Here is a 20,200-nt window from a genome sequence, read left to right as displayed (position 1 = left end):
TTAGGCCTGCACTTTGCATTTTGTATCTTCTCTTTTGGTCTCTACACATCATGTCCAGATTCATTTTAGAAGTTATCTTTTTTTAAGACAGAGAGAGTATGTTTTATAGTACAGATTATGTCCATCTTGTGAATAACAACCTTTTTATTTGGGTTCGTCTAGGCCGTAGGATCCCAAGCAGTTGATTAGATTGATTTCAGATTGGATCAATTATCTTGCTGAGTGCAAGATCCATTGTAGGTTTTGTTGGGTTCCGGCTAGTGAGGGTACAAATAAGAACAGTATTAAACAGCTCATGTTGTCACATATATAACCAGGCTACCTTTTCCCGAGCTCCGTTGCTCAGGGAAAAAGGTGCTCACAGACATCAGCATAACACAAGGACATCAACATAAAACAACGATGTGGATCTTTTACTAGTTTATGATCTGATTTGCATAAAACAAGAATCTGGATCAAAATGTCTGCATTAATTAAAGATCTGACTGATCATGTTTTAATAGCAAAGATATCTAGTTGGTCTGGATAAATCAATTGGTTAGTAAATAGAACAAGATTGGGGTCGGTATAGAGCTTTTGTTAGGTATGCTAAGCTTTCCTGCACTGTTATCAATGCCACCAAACAAATAGGGAGTGAGGTATTCCCAAGGCGAGGTTAAACAACATGCCATTTTTATTCGTGGCCAGAGACACACTTTTGTTTACAAATTTTACTAGTTTCACTATCTAGATTCTCTGAGACTCTGAGCCGAGTGTCTAACTTGGTTTCAAATTATTTATAGAAAAAAATAAATTGGAAACGCGTGAGCGGACACATTAGAAATGAAAAATGGATCAAGCAACGATCTTGGAGTGCGGCATTTTTCATGTTGCTGAACAGTGTGCTAGATGTCACTAGAGCTGTCAAAATCCACAAGACTCGCCCTACTCCCTGTTTGGCCATTTGTCAACCAAGTAACAGCATCATGGTCATATAATTCGAAGGTATGTACTCGTCTGTACCCTTCTTTTGTGGTCCTTAGGCTTCTTCTGTCTCAAGCATTCTCCTTTAGCAACAATTGCTTTTGTTCTGCAATACTTCAGGCTGCACAACTGAGAGATAACTTTATCTAATATTAGATTGCTTATCTACATCTCAACACGCCTCGCCATGGCAAATGGTGATGGCATGTTTGGAACATGAGAAATTCAGTTTGCACTAAGCAATAAATAAATTTTGTATGAAACTACCGATGATGGTACATCACCCATGCTTAAAGTAGAAGCAAACCCAAGTGACACATTCATACGGCAAGGCAAGTAGGTACAAAAATCTTCTTCATACGAGTACTCACTGCTGGCTGGCCTTTTTGGCCTCTCTTCCCCCTTCCCCCTTTGTCTATATATCCTCTCAAGCAATAGGGCCCTGAAAATAGGCAGCAAAACACTGCAGTATATTACTACTACCTCATTTCTAAGATATACTAACCTAGAACCAGATTAGATATATCATAGTACTATAAATTTAGACAGAGAACATGTCCAGATCCGTAATACTATGAAATGTCCAATTCAATTATAAGTGTTATATTTTAGGATAGAGGGGTACTCTACTAGCTTAAGGTGCAATGTGCTACTGCAAGAGAAGATGAAATGCAGCACAGAGCTGGCTTTATGCAAACATCAACACATGTCAGTGTTTTTTCCTCAAGAAAAAGGTTCCTAGAAATTCCTTAAGAGATCCTGGTCGACATGCTTCGTGTCTACTACTCTCATCTCTACTCTTCTCCTTTCCATTTCGAATGGAACATACATACGCTAAAGTCTTCTAGCCTGATCTTTTGCTTCTTTATATCAACACTCGGCAATGATGATGAATGGCTAAAATAAAGTTCTAGCCTCTAGTAGTGTAGAGGAGAGTGTACGTGACAGATCATCAATTAAAGTTGCTTAGCCAGGCTAATTAACTAGTAGTACTAAGTACTAACACGGTTATCTATAAGATCAGGCACTGTCTCACGCACTAGTGTACTACTAATATGTACTCTCGAACTGTCAAGCTAGCATCATATCTCAGCTGCAATATCGGTGCTTGCATTACAGTAAAGGCCAGCGTGCAATTGTGCAACTGCCCTTTTAGTTAGTCTGGTTAACAATTGGTTTAACGGACTCGGCTATTAATTAAATTAAAGGCTGTGTTAATAAGCTAGATTAAGAGAGATCGCGACTGATTAATTAGATCAGCCGCTTCTCATTCAAGTAACACCATCCTGGTTAAGCAAACCGGCAGGAATTAATTGCTGTTGCACGTACTGCATTGCATGCTTGATTAGTTTTTTCTGTGAGCACAACGAGGCCCGGAGGCCGCACATCGATCCTACTTAGAGCAAGTTTAATAGTATAGCACAGAATTAGCTTCAAATCATCTATAACCAATATAATGTCTGGTTCCACCTGTCATATACACGTTACGTCTAGAAGTCCTTGCTGCAGCTGGCTACAGATCTGTAGCCCGCTGCTCTTCTCTCTTTTTATTTATCTCTTTAAAATATATTTATAGCTGGCTTATAACCTACTATTGTACTTGCTCTTAATGTGCACGCTACACATACCACAATTTTTCGACTAGTCGTTAGTACATACCACGTATTTGACCAAATTTAAGTACGGTGGGCATTGCTGCAAAATGACGGGAAGTAACCTTCGATCTGTATTTTTTTATTTGAATAGTTATTTATTGAAAAAACTATTTGAATAAAATAGTAGTGGTTGCAGTGACATGAGTAGCACCCAAGGTCCTGAGTCTTCATATGAGCAAATTTCAGATTTGATTGTTTAAAGGGGCGGATCTACAATATAAGGACCGGTGTCAGGCGACACCGACGACTTTCGGCAAAACCTATAGCAAAACTGCTTATCCATATATTATAACACCATGATCTAAATATAATTAGCATACTATGATACCGATACACACGTTATGACACCAACGAATCAATTTTCTGATCCGCCACTGTTCACATAAGGCATTGCTGTAATACAGTAACTAATATGTACTCTTAGCATATACTGTATTCTTGACATCTGGATTTTGGACAGTGGGGATAAATGTTTGTTTGGACATTTGCTGCAACAAAACTGAACGAGCCTTTTGATCGGCACATGATGCTATTGATTTGTCGTCTACTAAGCACGTAGCTAGGATTCGAGTCGACGCGTTGGCTGACAGCGGCATGTGTGCATGGGAGGAGCCTACTATCAAGTATAGTATTGGCCACACTCACATGCATGATTATTAGTGTGAGGAGCACGCACGGCCGGATCTAGCAGACATGGCGTGTGGATTTTGTCCTGTCGAATGAACGGATTCCATTATAATAACTAATCCAATGACCCCAACGCAATGCACACCGGTACATGCATGAACTGAGAAGTATCATCGGTGGACTTGCGCGTGTATGACTTATATTCCGGGCTCTATAAATATGACCATGTGTATCCAAGAAGAGAAAGTACATGAAGTAAGGTTGTGTTTAGATCCAGAGGTAAAAAGTTTTGGCATGTCACATCGGATATACGGACATATTTGAAGTATTAAATGTAGACTAATAATAAAACAAAATTTATATTTTGCCTGTAAGCTGTGAGATGAATTTATTAAGCCTAATTAATTCATCATTAGCAAATATTTACTGTAGCACCATATTATCAAATCATGGAGCAAGTAGGCTTAAAATATTCGTCTCGCAATTTACACGTAATTTGTGTAATTAGTTTTTTTTATATACTCCCTCTCTATTTTAATGTATGACGCCGTTGACTTTTTAACCAACGTTTGACCACTCGTCTTATTCAAAATTTTTATGCAAATATAAAAATACTTATGTCATGCGTAAAGAACATTTGATGATAAATCAAGTCACAATAAAATAAATTATAATTACATAAATTTTTTGAATAAGACAAAAGGTTAAACGTTTGTTAAAAAGTCAACGGCGCTATACATTAAAATACGGAGGGAGTATTTAATACTTCACATATGTCTTCAAACATTCGATGTGACAGACATGGTGAAAAGTTTTTGCGTGAAAACTAAACAAGGCCTAAGCTAAGAACACTAGTAGCCAGTCTACTTCATCCAAAAAAAAATTGATAGTAACTAATATTTGTCAAAAAAAGATTGATTTTCTATTCTATACCTATCCTTAGTTCACAAATCAAGAAGTTCTATCCTTTCAATACACCTTATTTTACCAACCCATTAACACTATTTTTCTATTAATGAGAGATACTTTGGTCTTTTATTTCTCGATGCAAAATTTTTCTTAGGATCCTAAGAATCGATTTATTTTCCAACGGATGAAGTAGGAATTGGGAAAACGAATTGCATACGCTTGTTACCTTCCGAAGAAGGTGCACATTGTCAGGTTAGAATGTCGATCCTCTACAATACTGCTCGTCTAGCAGCAGTTGCTCCTGCCTCCTGGTTCTTGTTCCACATCAGTGTGTGGCTGTGTGCACCAGTGCTATTGTGGAAAATCCCGGCATTCAGGAGTTATTTGATAGGAGCTATTTTCAGTTGTATGAAAATTCTCTATAATTCCTTCAACCTAATAAAGTAATAGAAATCAACCTTAATGCCTCCTTTAGAATAAAATGTTTTCGCTTAAATTAGTTGAATTCATCTAAATTTCATCCAAAAAAAAATCCTCCATAGCAAGGAAGGCCTTAATCGCAAATCTATGTACCCTTCTAATCCAACCTAAATTTTAGCTGAACTGGCTAGGTTTACGGTTGTGGAATCAGCCACCCAGATTCAAATCCTAAATTTAGGCTGTGTTTAGATTCAAAATTTTTTCATCAAACTTTCAACTTTTACATCACATCAAATGTTTGGACACATGCATGGAGTATTAAATGTGGACGAAAAAAATCAATTGCACAGTTTGCATGTAAATTGCGAGACGAATCTTTTGAGCCTAATTACGATTACGCTATGATTTAATAATGTGATGCTATAGTGAACATTTGCTAATGACGGATTAATTAGGCTTAATAAATCCGTCTCGCAATTTATAAGCGGAATATGTAATTTGTTTTGTTATTAGTCTACGTTTAATACTTCAAATATGTGTCTATATACTTAAAAAAAAATTTGGCATACGAACTAAACATAGCCTTAATATGGGTGCTCACATTTACGATTATCTGTTCTTTCATTGATATGCAACATACCTATTAACAATAAGACTTTATCAATCTCAAGATATGCTGGCCCAATGGGATTGTGTGCGTGATGCGGGCGGCCGGCTGCATTTCTACTCTTTCTCATGCCAAACGGGCCCACGCTAGAATAAATGAAAAATGTCGTGGGTCCACCCATCCCACCCGCAGCACCACCTCCTTCTTCCCTTCCAGTGCGCCAACTCCCTTTTTCACTCAGCTCAGCTCAGCTCAGCTTCACACTGCACTCTCTCCCATAAAAACCTCGCCCCCATCTACTGCAGCTGCTAGCCTGCAACTGCTCCCACTTCACTCCTCTTCTCGCGAGTCGAGTCCAAGGATCAAAATTAAGCAGTTAAAAACTGAGAGAGAAAAAAAAAACAAGAAAAGAAAGGCGAGCTCTCCCTCCATCGCCATTGCCACCCTCCACAAAACACCGTGCGGCGCTCTTCACGTTGCCCCCTCGCACGCATTGCTCCTCTCCAAGAAGCAGCTCACTGCTCTCTCTCTCTCTCTCTCTCTGTCCCTCTCTCTCTCTCACGCCAAGAGAGAGGGTGAGCAGAGGAGAGGTAGCTAGCTCGGAGCTTTCTTTGGAGAGGGGACACACTTGCAATGGCGCCGGCGCCGACTACGGCTGCCGCCGCCGGCCGCCGCGTGGCAGTGCTGGCCGCGGCGCTCGTGGCGGCCTCCCTCGCGGCGAGCGTGGGCGTCGCCAACGCGGCCGTGTCGTACGACCGCCGGTCGCTCGTCATCAACGGCCGCCGCCGCATCCTCCTCTCCGGCTCCATCCACTACCCGCGGAGCACCCCCGAGGTACGTACCCCCCATCCATGGCCGCCGCCCAAATGCGCCACTTCTCTTCTCTCTTTCTCTCTCTCACGTACACCTCCGGTTTCTGATTCTTGCTTCGTGTGCTTCGCCGTCGCCGCCGCCGCAGATGTGGCCGGGGCTGATACAGAAGGCCAAGGACGGCGGCCTCGATGTCATCCAGACCTACGTCTTCTGGAACGGACACGAGCCCGTCCAGGGCCAGGTACTTTCACTCTCACCTCACCATTTCTTCTTCTTCTTCCTACGAGTTCTTGGTTGATGACCTCCTTTTTATGGCAGTACTACTTCAGCGACCGGTACGATCTTGTCAGGTTCGTCAAGCTGGTGAAGCAGGCCGGCCTCTACGTCCACCTCCGCATCGGCCCCTACGTCTGCGCCGAGTGGAACTTTGGGTAACGATTCTTCTACAGAGTCTCAGTGTTCTTGGGTAGATTTTGGAGCAGAATGTAGCAGCTGCAGCATTGCAGTTTCAGTGTGTGTTTGGTTGCAAGTTGTTGCATCTGAAAAACGTTTGCAATGTTGGTGATTCTTGCAGGGGCTTTCCTGTCTGGCTGAAATATGTGCCGGGGGTTAGCTTCAGGACGGACAATGGCCCGTTCAAGGTATTGTGCTAACACGAATGCAGCAATTTTGGTCTCTTACATTCTTCAAGAATTGGGGTTTATGATGTGGTAAATATCTGGTGCTTGTAATCGTGTAGGCGGAAATGCAGAAGTTTGTGGAGAAGATTGTGTCGATGATGAAATCCGAGGGGCTGTTCGAGTGGCAGGGCGGCCCGATCATCATGTCTCAGGTGAATCCCTGAAGAACAGCTTCTCTGCTTAGTCCGTTGCAATCTGCAATGCAGCTAGCTTAGAGTGTAGCTTACTGAGAATTGATGTTTCTGTGGTGGATTTGGTCAGGTGGAGAATGAGTTTGGGCCGATGGAGTCGGTCGGTGGCAGCGGTGCCAAGCCGTATGCAAATTGGGCCGCAAAGATGGCCGTCGGGACCAACACTGGCGTGCCGTGGGTGATGTGCAAGCAGGACGACGCCCCTGACCCAGTGGTACACTGATAATTGATAGTAGAAACTGGAAACAAACTACTCCACCTTCCTTGGTGGTGTCAAATGAATGAGTTTGTTGTGCAGTTCACTGTGCCAGACTGCGAGTTCTTACCCTTTTTTATCCCCAACCATGGCAGATCAACACTTGCAATGGATTTTACTGCGACTACTTCAGCCCAAACAAGAATTACAAGCCGTCCATGTGGACTGAGGCCTGGACCGGCTGGTAATTTTCTTGTTCCAACTCATGTCGCACTTCATACCATCCTAATCTGATGGGAATGATCTTACTACGGTTTTACATTTTACTGCACGTGAAGGTTTACATCGTTCGGAGGTGGGGTGCCGCATCGGCCAGTGGAGGATCTGGCTTTTGCCGTGGCGAGGTTCATACAGAAGGGTGGCTCTTTCGTGAACTATTACATGGTGAGAAGAGAGGGGGCTCACTGGTCACACCAACACTGGTGTTGCAGTGAATGTAGTTTTACTTGTTCTGACCGCATTTCATGTTCTGGTGCAGTACCATGGAGGAACCAATTTTGGCCGGACAGCTGGTGGTCCCTTCATTGCAACCAGCTATGATTATGATGCTCCGATTGACGAATTTGGTATGCAGTGATTGCCTTCTTTGATAAACTTGAATTCCTGCCTGCCTTCTTGAGATATTTTCGGAAATTTGCTGTTTTTTATCTTCTGTTTATAATCTTGATTGACATGGATCTGACTCAGTTGATAAACGGATGGCATGTACATCTCAGGTCTGCTTAGGCAACCGAAATGGGGTCACTTGAGAGACCTTCACAGGGCCATCAAGCAGGCTGAGCCTGTGCTGGTTTCTGCCGATCCGACAATAGAGTCTATTGGCAGCTATGAGAAGGTTGGTGTTGCTACAATCTTGCACACAATATATGTGATCATCCATAGATATTCCTAGATTCATAATTGGTCAAATCCTTTAGGCATATGTCTTCAAGGCAAAGAATGGAGCATGCGCGGCGTTCCTGTCGAACTACCACATGAACACTGCAGTCAAAGTCAGGTTCAATGGGCAGCAGTACAACCTTCCTGCTTGGTCCATCAGCATTCTGCCGGACTGCAAAACTGCCGTCTTCAACACTGCAACGGTTAGGGAACACTGAAGCTTGAACCTTTATGTGGACTAGCTGGACCTTGCTGGAGCACATGGTCTAATGTACTTACATGATAATGGCACAGGTGAAGGAGCCAACATTGATGCCAAAGATGAACCCAGTGGTTCGATTCGCTTGGCAGTCATATAGCGAGGACACAAACTCGCTGAGCGACAGCGCGTTCACGAAGGATGGCCTTGTTGAGCAGCTGAGCATGACATGGGACAAGTCAGACTACCTGTGGTACACCACATAGTGAGTGACCAACCTTGATATGTGACAAAATTTCAACCATTTCTATTAGAAGCCATATGAATTTTCCCTTAACCCTGATGAATTCTTGTTGCAGCGTCAACATTGGTACAAATGACTTGAGGTCTGGTCAGTCTCCTCAGCTCACTGTCTACTCCGCTGGGCACTCGATGCAGGTGTTCGTGAACGGGAAATCATATGGTACTGGCACTTAGCTACATTTCATGTTAGATCAAGCCAACACCAATCATTTTAGTGAATGTTCATGATTTTGCTTCCTCCGTAGGATCTGTTTATGGTGGTTACGACAACCCGAAGCTGACATACAATGGACGTGTCAAGATGTGGCAGGGCAGCAACAAGATCTCCATCCTAAGTTCAGCAGTTGGCCTCCCTGTGAGTTGATCACAGCTTAACTGATATCCCGGACACTTATATCTTGTCTCAAACTACCTGTAACACTGATATCTGATACCATTTTCAGAATGTTGGCAACCATTTTGAGAACTGGAATGTCGGAGTGCTCGGACCGGTGACCCTCTCCAGCCTAAATGGGGGCACAAAAGACCTCAGCCATCAGAAATGGACCTATCAGGTCGGCCTGAAAGGCGAAACGCTGGGTCTCCACACCGTCACCGGAAGCTCCGCAGTCGAATGGGGTGGCCCTGGCGGTTACCAGCCACTGACTTGGCACAAGGTAAGTGCTGAATTCTGAAGAAGCACCAGCAATGACAAAGTGGAATTACAGTTTCATCACGCTCAGACTGAATTTGTGTCACCTGTTGCTGAATTTCCTTTTGTCACCATTGATTGTCTCAGGCTTTCTTCAACGCGCCGGCCGGGAACGACCCGGTGGCGCTCGACATGGGCAGGATGGGGAAGGGCCAGCTCTGGGTGAACGGCCACCACGTCGGCCGGTACTGGTCGTACAAGGCCTCCGGTGGCTGCGGCGGCTGCAGCTACGCCGGGACGTACCACGAGGACAAGTGCCGGTCCAACTGCGGCGACCTGTCCCAAAGATGGTAATAAATTCAGCCTCACATAACCATCTTCTCACGCAACTCAAATTTTCTCTGAACAATAATTTTTAGATAATGGAAGTTTTATCGAGGCTCGGTCAATTACATCAAGATAATATAATCCAACTGAGTCTGCCCTTAGCTTTTGCATAAAATGCACAAAACCAAAAAAGAACCACAAAAAACCACATCCCAAGCACACAAGTAGAGCAGAAACACAAAGATTAGTGACTATCAATCCGTAGACTAGACCGTCACCCATGCTCAACAATAATGAAATGTTTTACAATGTTTAAATAACAAAAAGAAAGAGACGTTTATAATAGTGTCTCTGCTACTGTAGTAGAATCAATTTTACCGCTACTCAATTACTATTAGTAGAACGATTTTTTTTGCCTCATAAATTAACGCTTAAGATCACTTCTATTGGGGAGAGATCACCGTAAAATGTACCTACTCTTTTGGATAAAATTTCAGGTACCATGTGCCGAGATCATGGCTGAAGCCGGGCGGCAACCTGCTGGTGGTGCTGGAGGAGTACGGCGGCGACCTCGCCGGCGTCAGCCTGGCGACGAGAACCACATGAACGAATTGCAGCGAGAGATCATCACCACCATTTGATACAGTCGTCGACGGCCGCGTGAACAGCTTCCTCCTGTAGCACGCAGAATTCGTCGATGGTATTTACACACACAGACGAACACCTTACAAGTAAAAAAAAAAAAAAAACACAGGAGCAGCAGCAACAGGTGTGTATTTATTGGGGAGTCGGAGAGGTGGTTGTCTCGCTCGCCGGTGGCCTTCACTGCGGCTGCAGCGACGGCAGCGGCATCACCGGCCACCGGCCGGCATGCAGACGCTGTTCAGTTGTTTGCGTTGCTCGGGAATTTGTTACGGTGCATAGAGCATTTGTTATTGTAACTTGTAATCTTTGTCGACATTATAAATTACTAGTATTACTAGTTGTGAGAATTGATTATGCAGGAAATCACAAATAGTTTTGTCAATCCGTTATTGTCTGTAGCTATCCATTTTTAGGAAAACTGTTTGATGTGTTGGAGATTTTACGAGAAGTTGAAGTTGTTAAAAGCGCTCTCTAGAGGGCCAATTTAGGATACATTCTAAACAGCTTATCAGAACAGTTTACTTCCCCGTTCTCTGTGGCATAGTTTCAGTCAGAAATGTTTTGTGAAAAAAAGAGTTTTTTTATAAGAAAAATCAAACAAATACAATTTTAACTTTGTACTTCCTCTGTTTTATATTATAAGACTTTCTAGCATTGTCCATATTCACATAGATGTTAATGAATCTAGGCAAAAGTCTTATAACCTAAAACGGAGGGAGTAATAGTTTATATTTGGTAAATCAGCGCTAATAGCATCTCCTGTTTTAACCTCTGATCCCAAGGGACCATTTGTTTCATAAGATTGGCAAAGCATTTTCATATTACTCAAATTCCTACAGACATTTTTCTATATCCCTTTGATGAAAAAATTTCCATACCAATGTATTATTAGGCATGTTCACTTTGTTGTCATTTTCAACTCTACCAAATTTTGGCAGGGTAATAAACTAAACATATCCGTACCTTTACCAATCTACCAAAAGTTGTTGATTCTAGAAAAAACACCATCAAAATTTGGCATGGCTCCAAACCAAACACATTTAACACTATCTTAATTTGATAACGCCAAGGTAAAAAACAAATGGTAACACTAAAATATGCCAAAATTTGATAATACCAAACTTTGGTAAGATTGAAATGGCAACAATGTGAGCAAAGCCCAATATACTTCTCTTTTGTTGGAAATGTACAAAAGGTACGAGCTTTTTTAAGCTTTCCTTTGTTTTTTCCTATCGTACTGTCAAATGACGCCTATCTTCTTTCCATAAGATCGTTTTATCTGTACTCAGGGTGTGTTTAGTTCACGCTAAAATTGAAAGTTTGATTAAAATTGAAACGACGTGACGAAAAAGTTGGAAGTTTGTAGGTGTAGAAAAGTTTTAATGTGATGAAAAAATTGGAAGTTTGAAGAAAAAATTTGGAACTAAACTCGGCCTCAGTCAAACCGGGTCTAATCTCTAATGTGTCATCCTTAAGGAGTAGTCCTAGTACCAGTAGGATCAAGTAGGAGTAGGAGATTTTTTCTGAAGTTGCAAACCTGACGAGGATGTCACTTCTGAAAAGGAGTGAGGAGTCCACTGTTAGTCAGTGCGTCAAGCCTGGAAAAGTGGGGTGCAGGAATCCATTGGATTTTAATTTGGAGGTTCTTGTTGCCCGGCTGGCTACTAGTGGATGGTCAAGAGCACAGCTGCACAAGATATGCAAAACACTGTGGTATAGCCTTCACTTCTGTTGGTGGCTTCAGGCAGCAGCAACTGTAGTATTAAATTCGAGGCTCAGACTTCAGAGTTCTTCAGAGGCAGAGAGGGCAGAGCAAGAAAAAGGTGAAATCAAAGAGGAATGGCGCCAAGACTGGCAAAAAAATTGGCGCCAAACATAGCTGTCTGTTCTGCTAGTGCTATGTAACGTCTCGAGTTTCGCATTTGAAAATAGAAGAGGATCCATGCTAATGTGCATAACTAGAGCAGGTAAAATAGCAGGCTATAAACCACAGCTACAAACATATTTTAATTAGATAAATAAGAAGAGAGAAGAGCAGCGGGTTACAGATTTGTAGCCAGCTGTAGCACGGACTTTAAGACACAGTGTGTGTATAACAGGTGGGACCAGGTATTAATAGTATAGTATATAACTATTGTATGAATAAGCTATTAGATTGGCTATAGATGAATTAGAGTTAGTAGTTGGCTATACTATTGAACTTACTCTTAGGAGGTAAAATCGGCAACGTGCGCGACTCAGTAGGTTGTAAGCCGAGATCAGCCAACAAATCTATATCAATCAGTTCCAACATATAATTTTGGTACACAATAAATTTGAGTTTTCTTTAATAGACACTCAATATACAAAGGTCAGAGACCTTAAAACCTCACGAAAATTCCTACTAAAGCAAAGCACCAATGTGCATGTAACTATTGAATTTTTATGTAGCGACCACTGTTTGAACCATAATAAATGAAGCAATGCATCTACAACCACACTGCCCACAGAATTGCAAAGTGTTTCCACTTGTCAATCAAACCCCACGAAACAACATGGCCAATACTCCCTCCGGTTTCAGTTCAATTGAAAAGTATTGTCAAGTGCACTTTGAAAGGACTTTTTTATTATTATTATTATTATTATTATTATTATTATTATTATTATTATTTGCAAATGCGACTTTGTAAAAATATGCCCGTAGCTATATATTATAAGTACATTACAACATTAAAATCGGCACCATTTCAAAGATTCAGTATGTTTCAATTTGGACTTATTCTTTAATAAAATTTGCACTCCCTCCGTTCTAAAATATAATCACTTTTACATCTGCATTATCTTCTGAACCAATCACAACGTTGCACCATTCAAATTTTCTACATACTTCTCTCAACCAATCACAATTTTTTTATTTAATTTCATCTATTTTCTAACACCCGTGTTAAAGTCTAAAACTGGGGCGGTCATAATAACATATTCACATAAACGTTAGATTCAAATTCTAATCCCATTCATACACTGTCATCCGTATCCAAGCCCATAATGTGATGGGCTTGTTTACCTCCTAGGCATGTTTCGGTCCACACGTTGCTGGGCTTCACAATCCGAGCCCAAATATTCATGTGCCGTCAAGGTTAGCCCATTAAGTTGCGCGCGAACCAGGCCCATCTCAAACCCGCACGATTTTTAAAGGAAACACCCGAATTCAAATCCACCGTGGGGCGCACGAGCTCCTCCCGCTCCCGCGCGCGCCTTCCCTCTCCGTCGCCGACACGGTCTCCTCCTCCCCGCCACTACATATTCCTCTCGCCCCCTCGCCGTCCCAACCTCCACCTACCTCATTGCCGGCGAACTTCCACCGCACGCGCACAACCAGATCAGTCATCGCAGTCTCCGGCGATCTCTCCATGGCTCCATCCGGCCGATCTCCGGGCATGGAGTTCCCACGTACGTCCTCCATCTCTGTTTTAATTGTTTCTCTTCTTTTGTTCGATCGATTGACGGTGAGGTTTTCCGGCGATGGCTCGCCGTGCAGATGCAAGAGGCGGCGGTGGCAAATTCATGTCGAGGATGGTGACGGGCCAGAAGCCGATCCATGTCCGGCCGCCGAGGCCGGAGAAGGAACGCGTGGACATGGTGCCCCGCGACGTCGTCGAGCGGTGCATCGTCGCGCTGTTCGAGAAGCGCGGGTCGACGCGGGAGGCGGCCATGGAGGACCTCGTCGGCGCGCTCGAGGGCCACGTGTCGGCGCGGGAGGTTAGCTGCAAGTACACCACCATCGTGTCCCGCTGCGTCTTCTCGCTCAAGAAGGGATCCGTCAGGGAGGCCCGCCTCGCCTACCGCGCCATCGGCATCCTCGCGCTCACCCTCGGTGGCGGCGGCGACGACACCGCCGGCGCCAAGGATGTCCTCGCCGAGGCGTTCCCCTTCCTCGCCAAGACGGTGGAGGCGTCGCACGACATGGCGAAGGTGCTCGCCGCGATCGACGGCCTCGCCGTCGCCACGTTCGCCGGCGAGGACGGAGACGACGAGATCGAGAGGTCCATGGACGCCATCTGGGCCGGCGTGATCGACCCGAGCTCAGCTGGGCCGGGCGGCTCCAGGCTCGCCGCGGGGGACGCGAGGGATACAACGCCCGAGGCCCTCGCCGCCGCCGTGTCGGCGTGGGCGTTCCTCCTCACCGTCGTGCACGACCGGTACGAGGCGGAGGAGGGCGAGAGCTGCAAGGACAAGATCGCGCTCCTCGCCAAGCTCCTCGACGACCACGACGACCGCGGCGTCCGGGTCGCCGCCGGCGAGGCGATCGCCGCGTGCGTCGAGCTCAAGCTGGCGCACGACACCCAGCCGGAGGACATGGAAGCGCTCAACGCCACCGTCTCCTACCTCGCCACCGAGCCCTCCGGCAAGGGCGCCGGCGACAAGCGGCGCCACGCCGGGCAGAAGGACATCTTCCGGCAGATCGAAATCTTCTTGGACGACGGCGAGGCCCCGACGAAGTCGGTGAGGACGTCGTCGAGCAGGCAGAGCGTGCTCAAGGTGACCACATGGACGAAGCTCCTCCAGCTCAACTTCCTCACCCGGTACCTCGGCAATGGCTTCCACAGCCACCTCCAGCACAACCCGCTGTTCGGCGAGACGTTCGAGGTCGACGGCGACGAGGTGGAGGGGCTACCGGCGGCGAGGAAGAGGATGAGCAGGAAGCAGAGGGAGAAGAAGCGGACGCTGGAGCGGAGGAGGTGCCGCGAAGCCGTGTGGAAGGAGAAGAACAAGTTCGGGCTGCCGGAGGAGGAGCCGGAGAGCGGCACGATGGCGCTCATGCTGCTCCCGGCGCCGGCGTGCTGCCACCACATGCTGCCACCGGTGCACCGGCAGCCGCATCTGCTGCCGCCTCCTGCACCGGCGACGGCGAGCCACATGTTGCCGCCGGTGCAGCAGCCGATTTTGTTGCTCGAGTATTAGTAGTTAGCACTAGTAGTAATGATTAGCTTTGATTGATCAATATGACTTAGAGAGCTTTTAAGGTGTTTGCGAGATATTTAGAAGTATTGAGAGGTGAAGTAATGTGGACAATTGATCGAGAGAGGGGTAAGGTACCGAATAAAACTTATTATAACCGATGACAGTGAAATAATTAAGTAATAAAATATGGATATTTTAAGTGGATGGTATACTTGGCTGAACTGATCTGGTACCGATAGGCAGGAAAAACGTAAATCAAGCATTGATTACGCATCGAATAGATCTCCACGGGAAAAAGATCAGATCCGTCTTCTTTCTTCTTGCGCATTGTCTTTTCACATTGGTTTGTTCGTGCTCTAGAATTTGACCTAAATTCTCCAAAAAGAAACAGACGGAGAACCATCAGAATTGTTGAGGATTCAACATGAGACGAGATGAACAATAGCATAGGTGAGGCTAGGGCTGTCAAAAAAGCTCGAGGTTCGCGAGCTGCTCGAGCTCGACTCGTCCTAGGCTCGATTCGAGCTCGGCTTGAGCTTCAAACGAGCCGAGCCCGAGCCTGTTCCAAAGCTCGCGAGCTTTGTCGAGTCGAGCTCGAGCTTCTAACGAGCCTAATAATATATGACTTTTTTTTGTTGTTATTTAATAAATTAGGAGATCAAATATGTCAGTTGTATGCCTTGTATTATCATCATATATTTATTTTATTCTTTTTCCTCTTCTATTAATATGATGAACCGGAAATTAATTATTTTTTAAAAGATTATTCTTGAAATATACATTGTTCTAATTAAAAATCAAGCTCAGTAGTCGAGCTTGAGCTTGATCGAGCTCGAACCGAGCCTGTTTGAAAGCTCGAACATTTTATAGGCTCGGCTCGAGCTTGTATCGAGCTCGAGCCTATGCAGGCGAGCTCGCTCGAGCTCGGCTCGTTGACAGCCCTAGGTGAGGCCCATCAGATGAGATCTTCACAAATACCTTTGTATAAGGGACTGGAAAGAGATCTCCTTTTTTCTTTTTTCTTTTTTGCGAGGAGATCTCCTCTATTCTTCTAATAGGATCTGAACATGTGGACCTGCAAGAAGACACGATCAAAGGAGAAGCTCTAGCACGATCATGTTCTTTCGGACAAAATATCTACACTAATAGTTAAATACTTTTTTTTTTTATTGAGAAGCGTTGGATTTTTATCCCTTTGAATGCAAACACCGTACCAAATATATTGAAAGAACTTCTCCCTTAAAAAAAACCAATATATAATCCCCTAATTTAGTTCCAATTTTGATCACACGTACCAAATTGAATCACATGGGACGGTGCCAGAGCTGCACCGCAAACTCCGACTCGGAATCAGCCCCAGCCGCGGCGCAAACTCCGACTCCGATTCCGAGTCGGTTCTCCTCCGCTTGCCCTTCCTCTCGTCCACTCCCACACCGATCCATCAGGAACGCCTCTCACTGCGCCTGCCAAGTGCTCGATCGATTGCCTCAACCACCCGCTCACTGCGCAGGCGACCTGTTCGATCAATTGCCTCAACCAGTCAACCACCGCTCACCATGGTTATGGGGAAATTCATCCGCCGTTCTAACGGCCACGCCTCCTCGTCGTCGTCGTCCGTGCTGGACGGCGAGGACACCAGCAGCGCCTGCGGCGGCGGCATGAGCATCTACTACCAGAAGATCAATCAGAGGGTCGCCGTGCTCGAGAAGGCCGCCGTCTCCGTGCACGAGAGCCGGGCGTCCACGAGGGAGGCGGCGCTGGCGTCGCTCGTCGGCGCGCTCGAGGGCTTCGTCCCCGCCCACTCCATCGGGTGGCACCACCGCGGCGAGATCGTTCGCGGCTGCTGCGCCTCCATCAAGAAGGGAGCCGCCAAGGAGGCCCGCCTCGCGCTCCGCGCCGTCGCGCTGCTCGCCGTCACGCTCGGCCCGGGCTCCAAGAGGAGGATCTTGCCGGCGGAGACGTACAACCCGCTCGAACCCGGCCCTGGCTCCAAGAAGATCATGGTGGAGACGTTCCCGCTCGTCTCCCGGATCCTCGAGGCGTCAACCGACGCGTCCCTGGTGATCGCCGCGCTCGAGTCCCTCGCCGTCGTCGCGTTCGTCGACGTCGCCGCGGAGAACATGGACGACACGGAGGCGTGCATGAAGGCGCTGTGGGGGCTGATCCGCCCAAGCACGGGGCCCAAGCTCGCCGGCGCGGCGAGGAAGACGAGCCCTCACGTCCTGGCCGCCGCCGTGTCGGCGTGGACGCTCGTGCTGACCACCACCGACGGCTGGAAGAAGAAGAAGGCGGCGTCGTCCTCTCCCACCGCGTGGCGCGACACGGCGGCGCACCTCGCCTCGCTCCTCCTCTCTGAGAGCCGCGCCGTCCGGATGGCCGCCGGCGAGGCGCTCGCCGTCACCATCGAGATGAAGCTCCTGACTCGGGACAGCCACGGCGCCCTCATCTCCGGCGTGGCGGCCAGAGCGTCCGAGCTCGCCAGCGAAGCCGCCGGAGCGGGCGTCGGCAAGGCCAACTTCGTCGCGCAGAAGGAGCTCTTCAAGACCATCGCGACGTTCCTCGCCGGCGGCAAGGCCCCGGCGAGCTCGGTGCGCGCGTCGTCGTCCCACCACGGGCGGCTGACGGCGTCGACATGGACGGACATTGTCCGGCTCAACTTCCTCCGGCGATTCCTCAGCGGCGGGTTCCTGCCGCACCTCCAGGGGAAGGTGGTGATGGGGGAGGAGGCGCCGCTGATAGGGCAGGTGTTCGTCGTGAAGGAGGTCGACATGGCCATGGATCAGAAGAAGAAGGTGGAGAAGCAGAGGACGCTCAACAAGGAGCGCCAAATTGCCTCTGACCTCAAGCATGGATCATCTGTATGAGACTAGGAAAGGAATTTTGGGAATTTGGGCCAAGCAGAGGCCAGTGCATGTAAAGTTATTGTGTAGAAAAATAATTATCTGAGAGTAAATTGGGTTACTTATAGAATTATTATATGCACTATATAATTACGTTTGAAAGTTTTTCACAAAAAAATATACGATAACTTTTTTTGGAATAAGTTCATCCGAGGCCCCTTAACTTTACACCGAATCCGATTTTCGTCCTTGAACCCTAAAACCAGATACAATACGTCCCTAAACTGTCAAAACCGGTACAAATTAGATCTCTCAGTGGTTTGGAAGGCGGTTTTGACTGACGTGGAGCTTACGTGGCTGATTTGACTAGATCTTCATCCCACGTGGCACTGATGTGACGCTTACGTGGTAATTCTACTCTGAAAAAATAATAAAAACCATGGGCCCACATATCAGTTACAATTTTTTTTTAAAAAAGATGGGGCCCACATGAGCCCCATATGTGAGCCTCACTCCTCCCTTCTCTTTTCTTCCATCTCCCCCCCCCCCCCCCTCTCTCTCTCCTTCCCGGTGAGCGGACGGGCAGGTGGGGGGCGGAGCGCACGGGCGGCTCCTTCGACGGCAGTGGCCGCGGCCGCTGCGTCACGGGCGACTGCGCCAGCGTGCTGTCCTGCTCCGCCTCCAGCGAACCGCCCACCACGTTGCCCGAGTACATGGCTACACGCTCGGCTCCTGACTCGGCGCCGGCGACGACTTCCTCGACCTGTCGCTCGTCGACGGGTTAACGTGCCGGTAAGCTTCCAGACGACCAACGGCGGCGGCGCCGGGTGCAGCAAGGGGTGCGGGCCGAGCTGCGCCGTGGACATCACGGCGAGGTACGTGCCTCCCCGAGCTCCGTGTCCCAGGCGGCTGCGCCGGTGCGTGCGGCAAGTTCGGCGCGGCGACGCCTACTACTGCCGGGGCCAGTTCGAGGCTTCGAGCACGTCTGCCCTATTGGTGTTGGCAGACACGATAGCTAGCTGGATGAACAAAAGAAGACTCGCTACATGCACAAAGCTAACTAACCGGTAGACTTGCTCCACTAGCTCATGCAGGACATGCAAGTACTAGCATAGCACAAAGCCATAGCTAACTACTAGCTAATTTGCCGATCCTTGCAAGCCACTAACATGAACATATCACATTTGGTAGCACCAGCATGCAACCAGGTCTAACACACGATGTGATCCAAAAACTAAACAAGCACTTAAGGATCCTATGCAACAAGATTAGTGCTAACATTCCCGCCGACGAGCTACTCCATGTTCTTCAAGGGGCTATGCCCCGACGCCTACAGCTACGCCAAGGACGACCAGACCAGCACCTTCACCTGCCGCACCGGCACCAACTACCGCATGGACTTCTGCCCGCTGACGAGCGGCGTGACGGCCGGCGACGACGACGGTGTGCGTGGCCACGGCCTCCCGCGGCTGAGCTGCCGAATTTGTGCAGCCGCGGCGGTGGTGCTCCTCCCGCCGCAGGCCACGGTCTCCCGCGGTGGAGACCGCTGTGAGCTGCCGAATTTTCGTGGCTTCGGCGTCGGTCTTCCTCCCGCCACCGGAGCTTGGACAGCCCGCCTCGCTTGCCTGCTCCGCCGCCCACCCGCCCGTCCGCTCCCGGGAAGGAGAGAGAGAGGGGGGAGAGGGAAGAGGGAAGAAGAGAGGAGTGAGAGGGTAGGAGTGAGGCTGACATGTGGGGCCCACGTGGGCCCTGTTATTTTAAAATTATTTTCCATGAACCTGACATTGGGCCCACGGTTTTATTATTTTTTCGAGGTAAAATTGCCACGTAAGCGCTACGTCAATGCCACGTGGAACGAAGACCTAGTCAAGCCAACCACGTAAGCGCCACGTCAGCCAAAACCGCCTACCAAACCGCCGAGGCACCTCGTTTGTACCGGTTTTGACAGTTTAGGGACCGGTTATATCTGGTTTTGGGGTTTAAGGACGAAAATCGGATTCGGTGTAAAGTTAAGGGACCTCAGATGAACTTATTCCAACTTTTTTTCTTAGCAATTCTCATCTTGGAGATGGTCAGTGCAACCCATTGGCCCAAGAGAATCTATCCATGACTCGAAGTCTCCAACAATGGCCTGGCCGATCTACCGCCGAGCATAAGCCGCATGCTGGATAAGTTAGTATGAAAAAAAGTCCATATTATGTCCCTAAGTATAGTCCATATTAGTACTTTATAACCAGCGTATTCTCTTGGCCATGTTTAGAACTTAGACTGTATTGAACTTATCGTTTTTTAAGTAATGAGATTAAATTTATTA

At 47.2% G+C, this 20,200-nt stretch overlaps 3 protein-coding genes and 1 pseudogene across 3 annotated transcripts; all 4 read left to right on the top strand.

Moving 5' to 3' along the window:
* The first annotated feature begins 5,450 nt into the window (after nt 1–5,450).
* LOC127763304 (beta-galactosidase 4) lies at nt 5,451–10,452 on the top strand. The gene is made up of 17 exons (XM_052287960.1): nt 5,451–6,015; nt 6,140–6,235; nt 6,313–6,425; nt 6,569–6,635; nt 6,734–6,826; nt 6,936–7,079; nt 7,217–7,305; nt 7,400–7,505; nt 7,600–7,687; nt 7,838–7,956; nt 8,039–8,203; nt 8,295–8,464; nt 8,559–8,662; nt 8,748–8,857; nt 8,946–9,158; nt 9,281–9,483; nt 9,958–10,452. The coding sequence occupies exons 1-17, from the start codon at nt 5,815–5,817 to the stop codon at nt 10,064–10,066; spliced, it is 2,190 nt and encodes a 729-aa protein (XP_052143920.1). The 5' UTR covers nt 5,451–5,814; the 3' UTR covers nt 10,067–10,452.
* Nucleotides 10,453–13,606: 3,154 nt separating this feature from the next.
* Nucleotides 13,607–15,406, top strand: LOC127761774 (uncharacterized). The gene is made up of 2 exons (XM_052286103.1): nt 13,607–14,746; nt 15,290–15,406. The coding sequence occupies exons 1-2, from the start codon at nt 13,607–13,609 to the stop codon at nt 15,404–15,406; spliced, it is 1,257 nt and encodes a 418-aa protein (XP_052142063.1).
* Nucleotides 15,407–16,602: 1,196 nt separating this feature from the next.
* LOC127764481 (uncharacterized) lies at nt 16,603–17,964 on the top strand. The gene has a single exon (XM_052289365.1). It carries the CDS (start codon nt 16,603–16,605, stop codon nt 17,908–17,910), a length of 1,308 nt encoding a protein of 435 aa, XP_052145325.1. The 3' UTR covers nt 17,911–17,964.
* Nucleotides 17,965–18,491: 527 nt separating this feature from the next.
* On the top strand, nt 18,492–19,996 carry LOC127761769 (alpha-amylase/trypsin inhibitor-like; annotated as a pseudogene).
* The last annotated feature ends 204 nt before the right edge of the window (nt 19,997–20,200 follow it).

The sequence above is a fragment of the Oryza glaberrima genome, chromosome 2 (assembly GCF_000147395.1).
Source record: "Oryza glaberrima chromosome 2, OglaRS2, whole genome shotgun sequence".
NCBI lineage: Eukaryota > Viridiplantae > Streptophyta > Magnoliopsida > Poales > Poaceae > Oryza > Oryza glaberrima.
This window is presented reverse-complemented; position numbering and strand designations above follow the sequence as displayed.

Excerpts from the sequence above, each read along its gene's own strand:
- LOC127763304 (XM_052287960.1), top strand. The coding sequence starts at position 5,815 with ATGGCGCCGGCGCCGACTACGGCTGCCGCCGCCGGCCGCCGCGTGGCA. Across the intron at positions 6,016-6,139 it reads ACCCGCGGAGCACCCCCGAG|ATGTGGCCGGGGCTGATACA; the intron begins GTACGTACCCCC and ends CCGCCGCCGCAG. Across the intron at positions 8,204-8,294 it reads CCGTCTTCAACACTGCAACG|GTGAAGGAGCCAACATTGAT; the intron begins GTTAGGGAACAC and ends ATAATGGCACAG.
- LOC127761774 (XM_052286103.1), top strand. The coding sequence starts at position 13,607 with ATGGCTCGCCGTGCAGATGCAAGAGGCGGCGGTGGCAAATTCATGTCG. Across the intron at positions 14,747-15,289 it reads TCGAGGTCGACGGCGACGAG|GAAAAACGTAAATCAAGCAT; the intron begins GTGGAGGGGCTA and ends ACCGATAGGCAG.
- LOC127764481 (XM_052289365.1), top strand. The coding sequence starts at position 16,603 with ATGGTTATGGGGAAATTCATCCGCCGTTCTAACGGCCACGCCTCCTCG.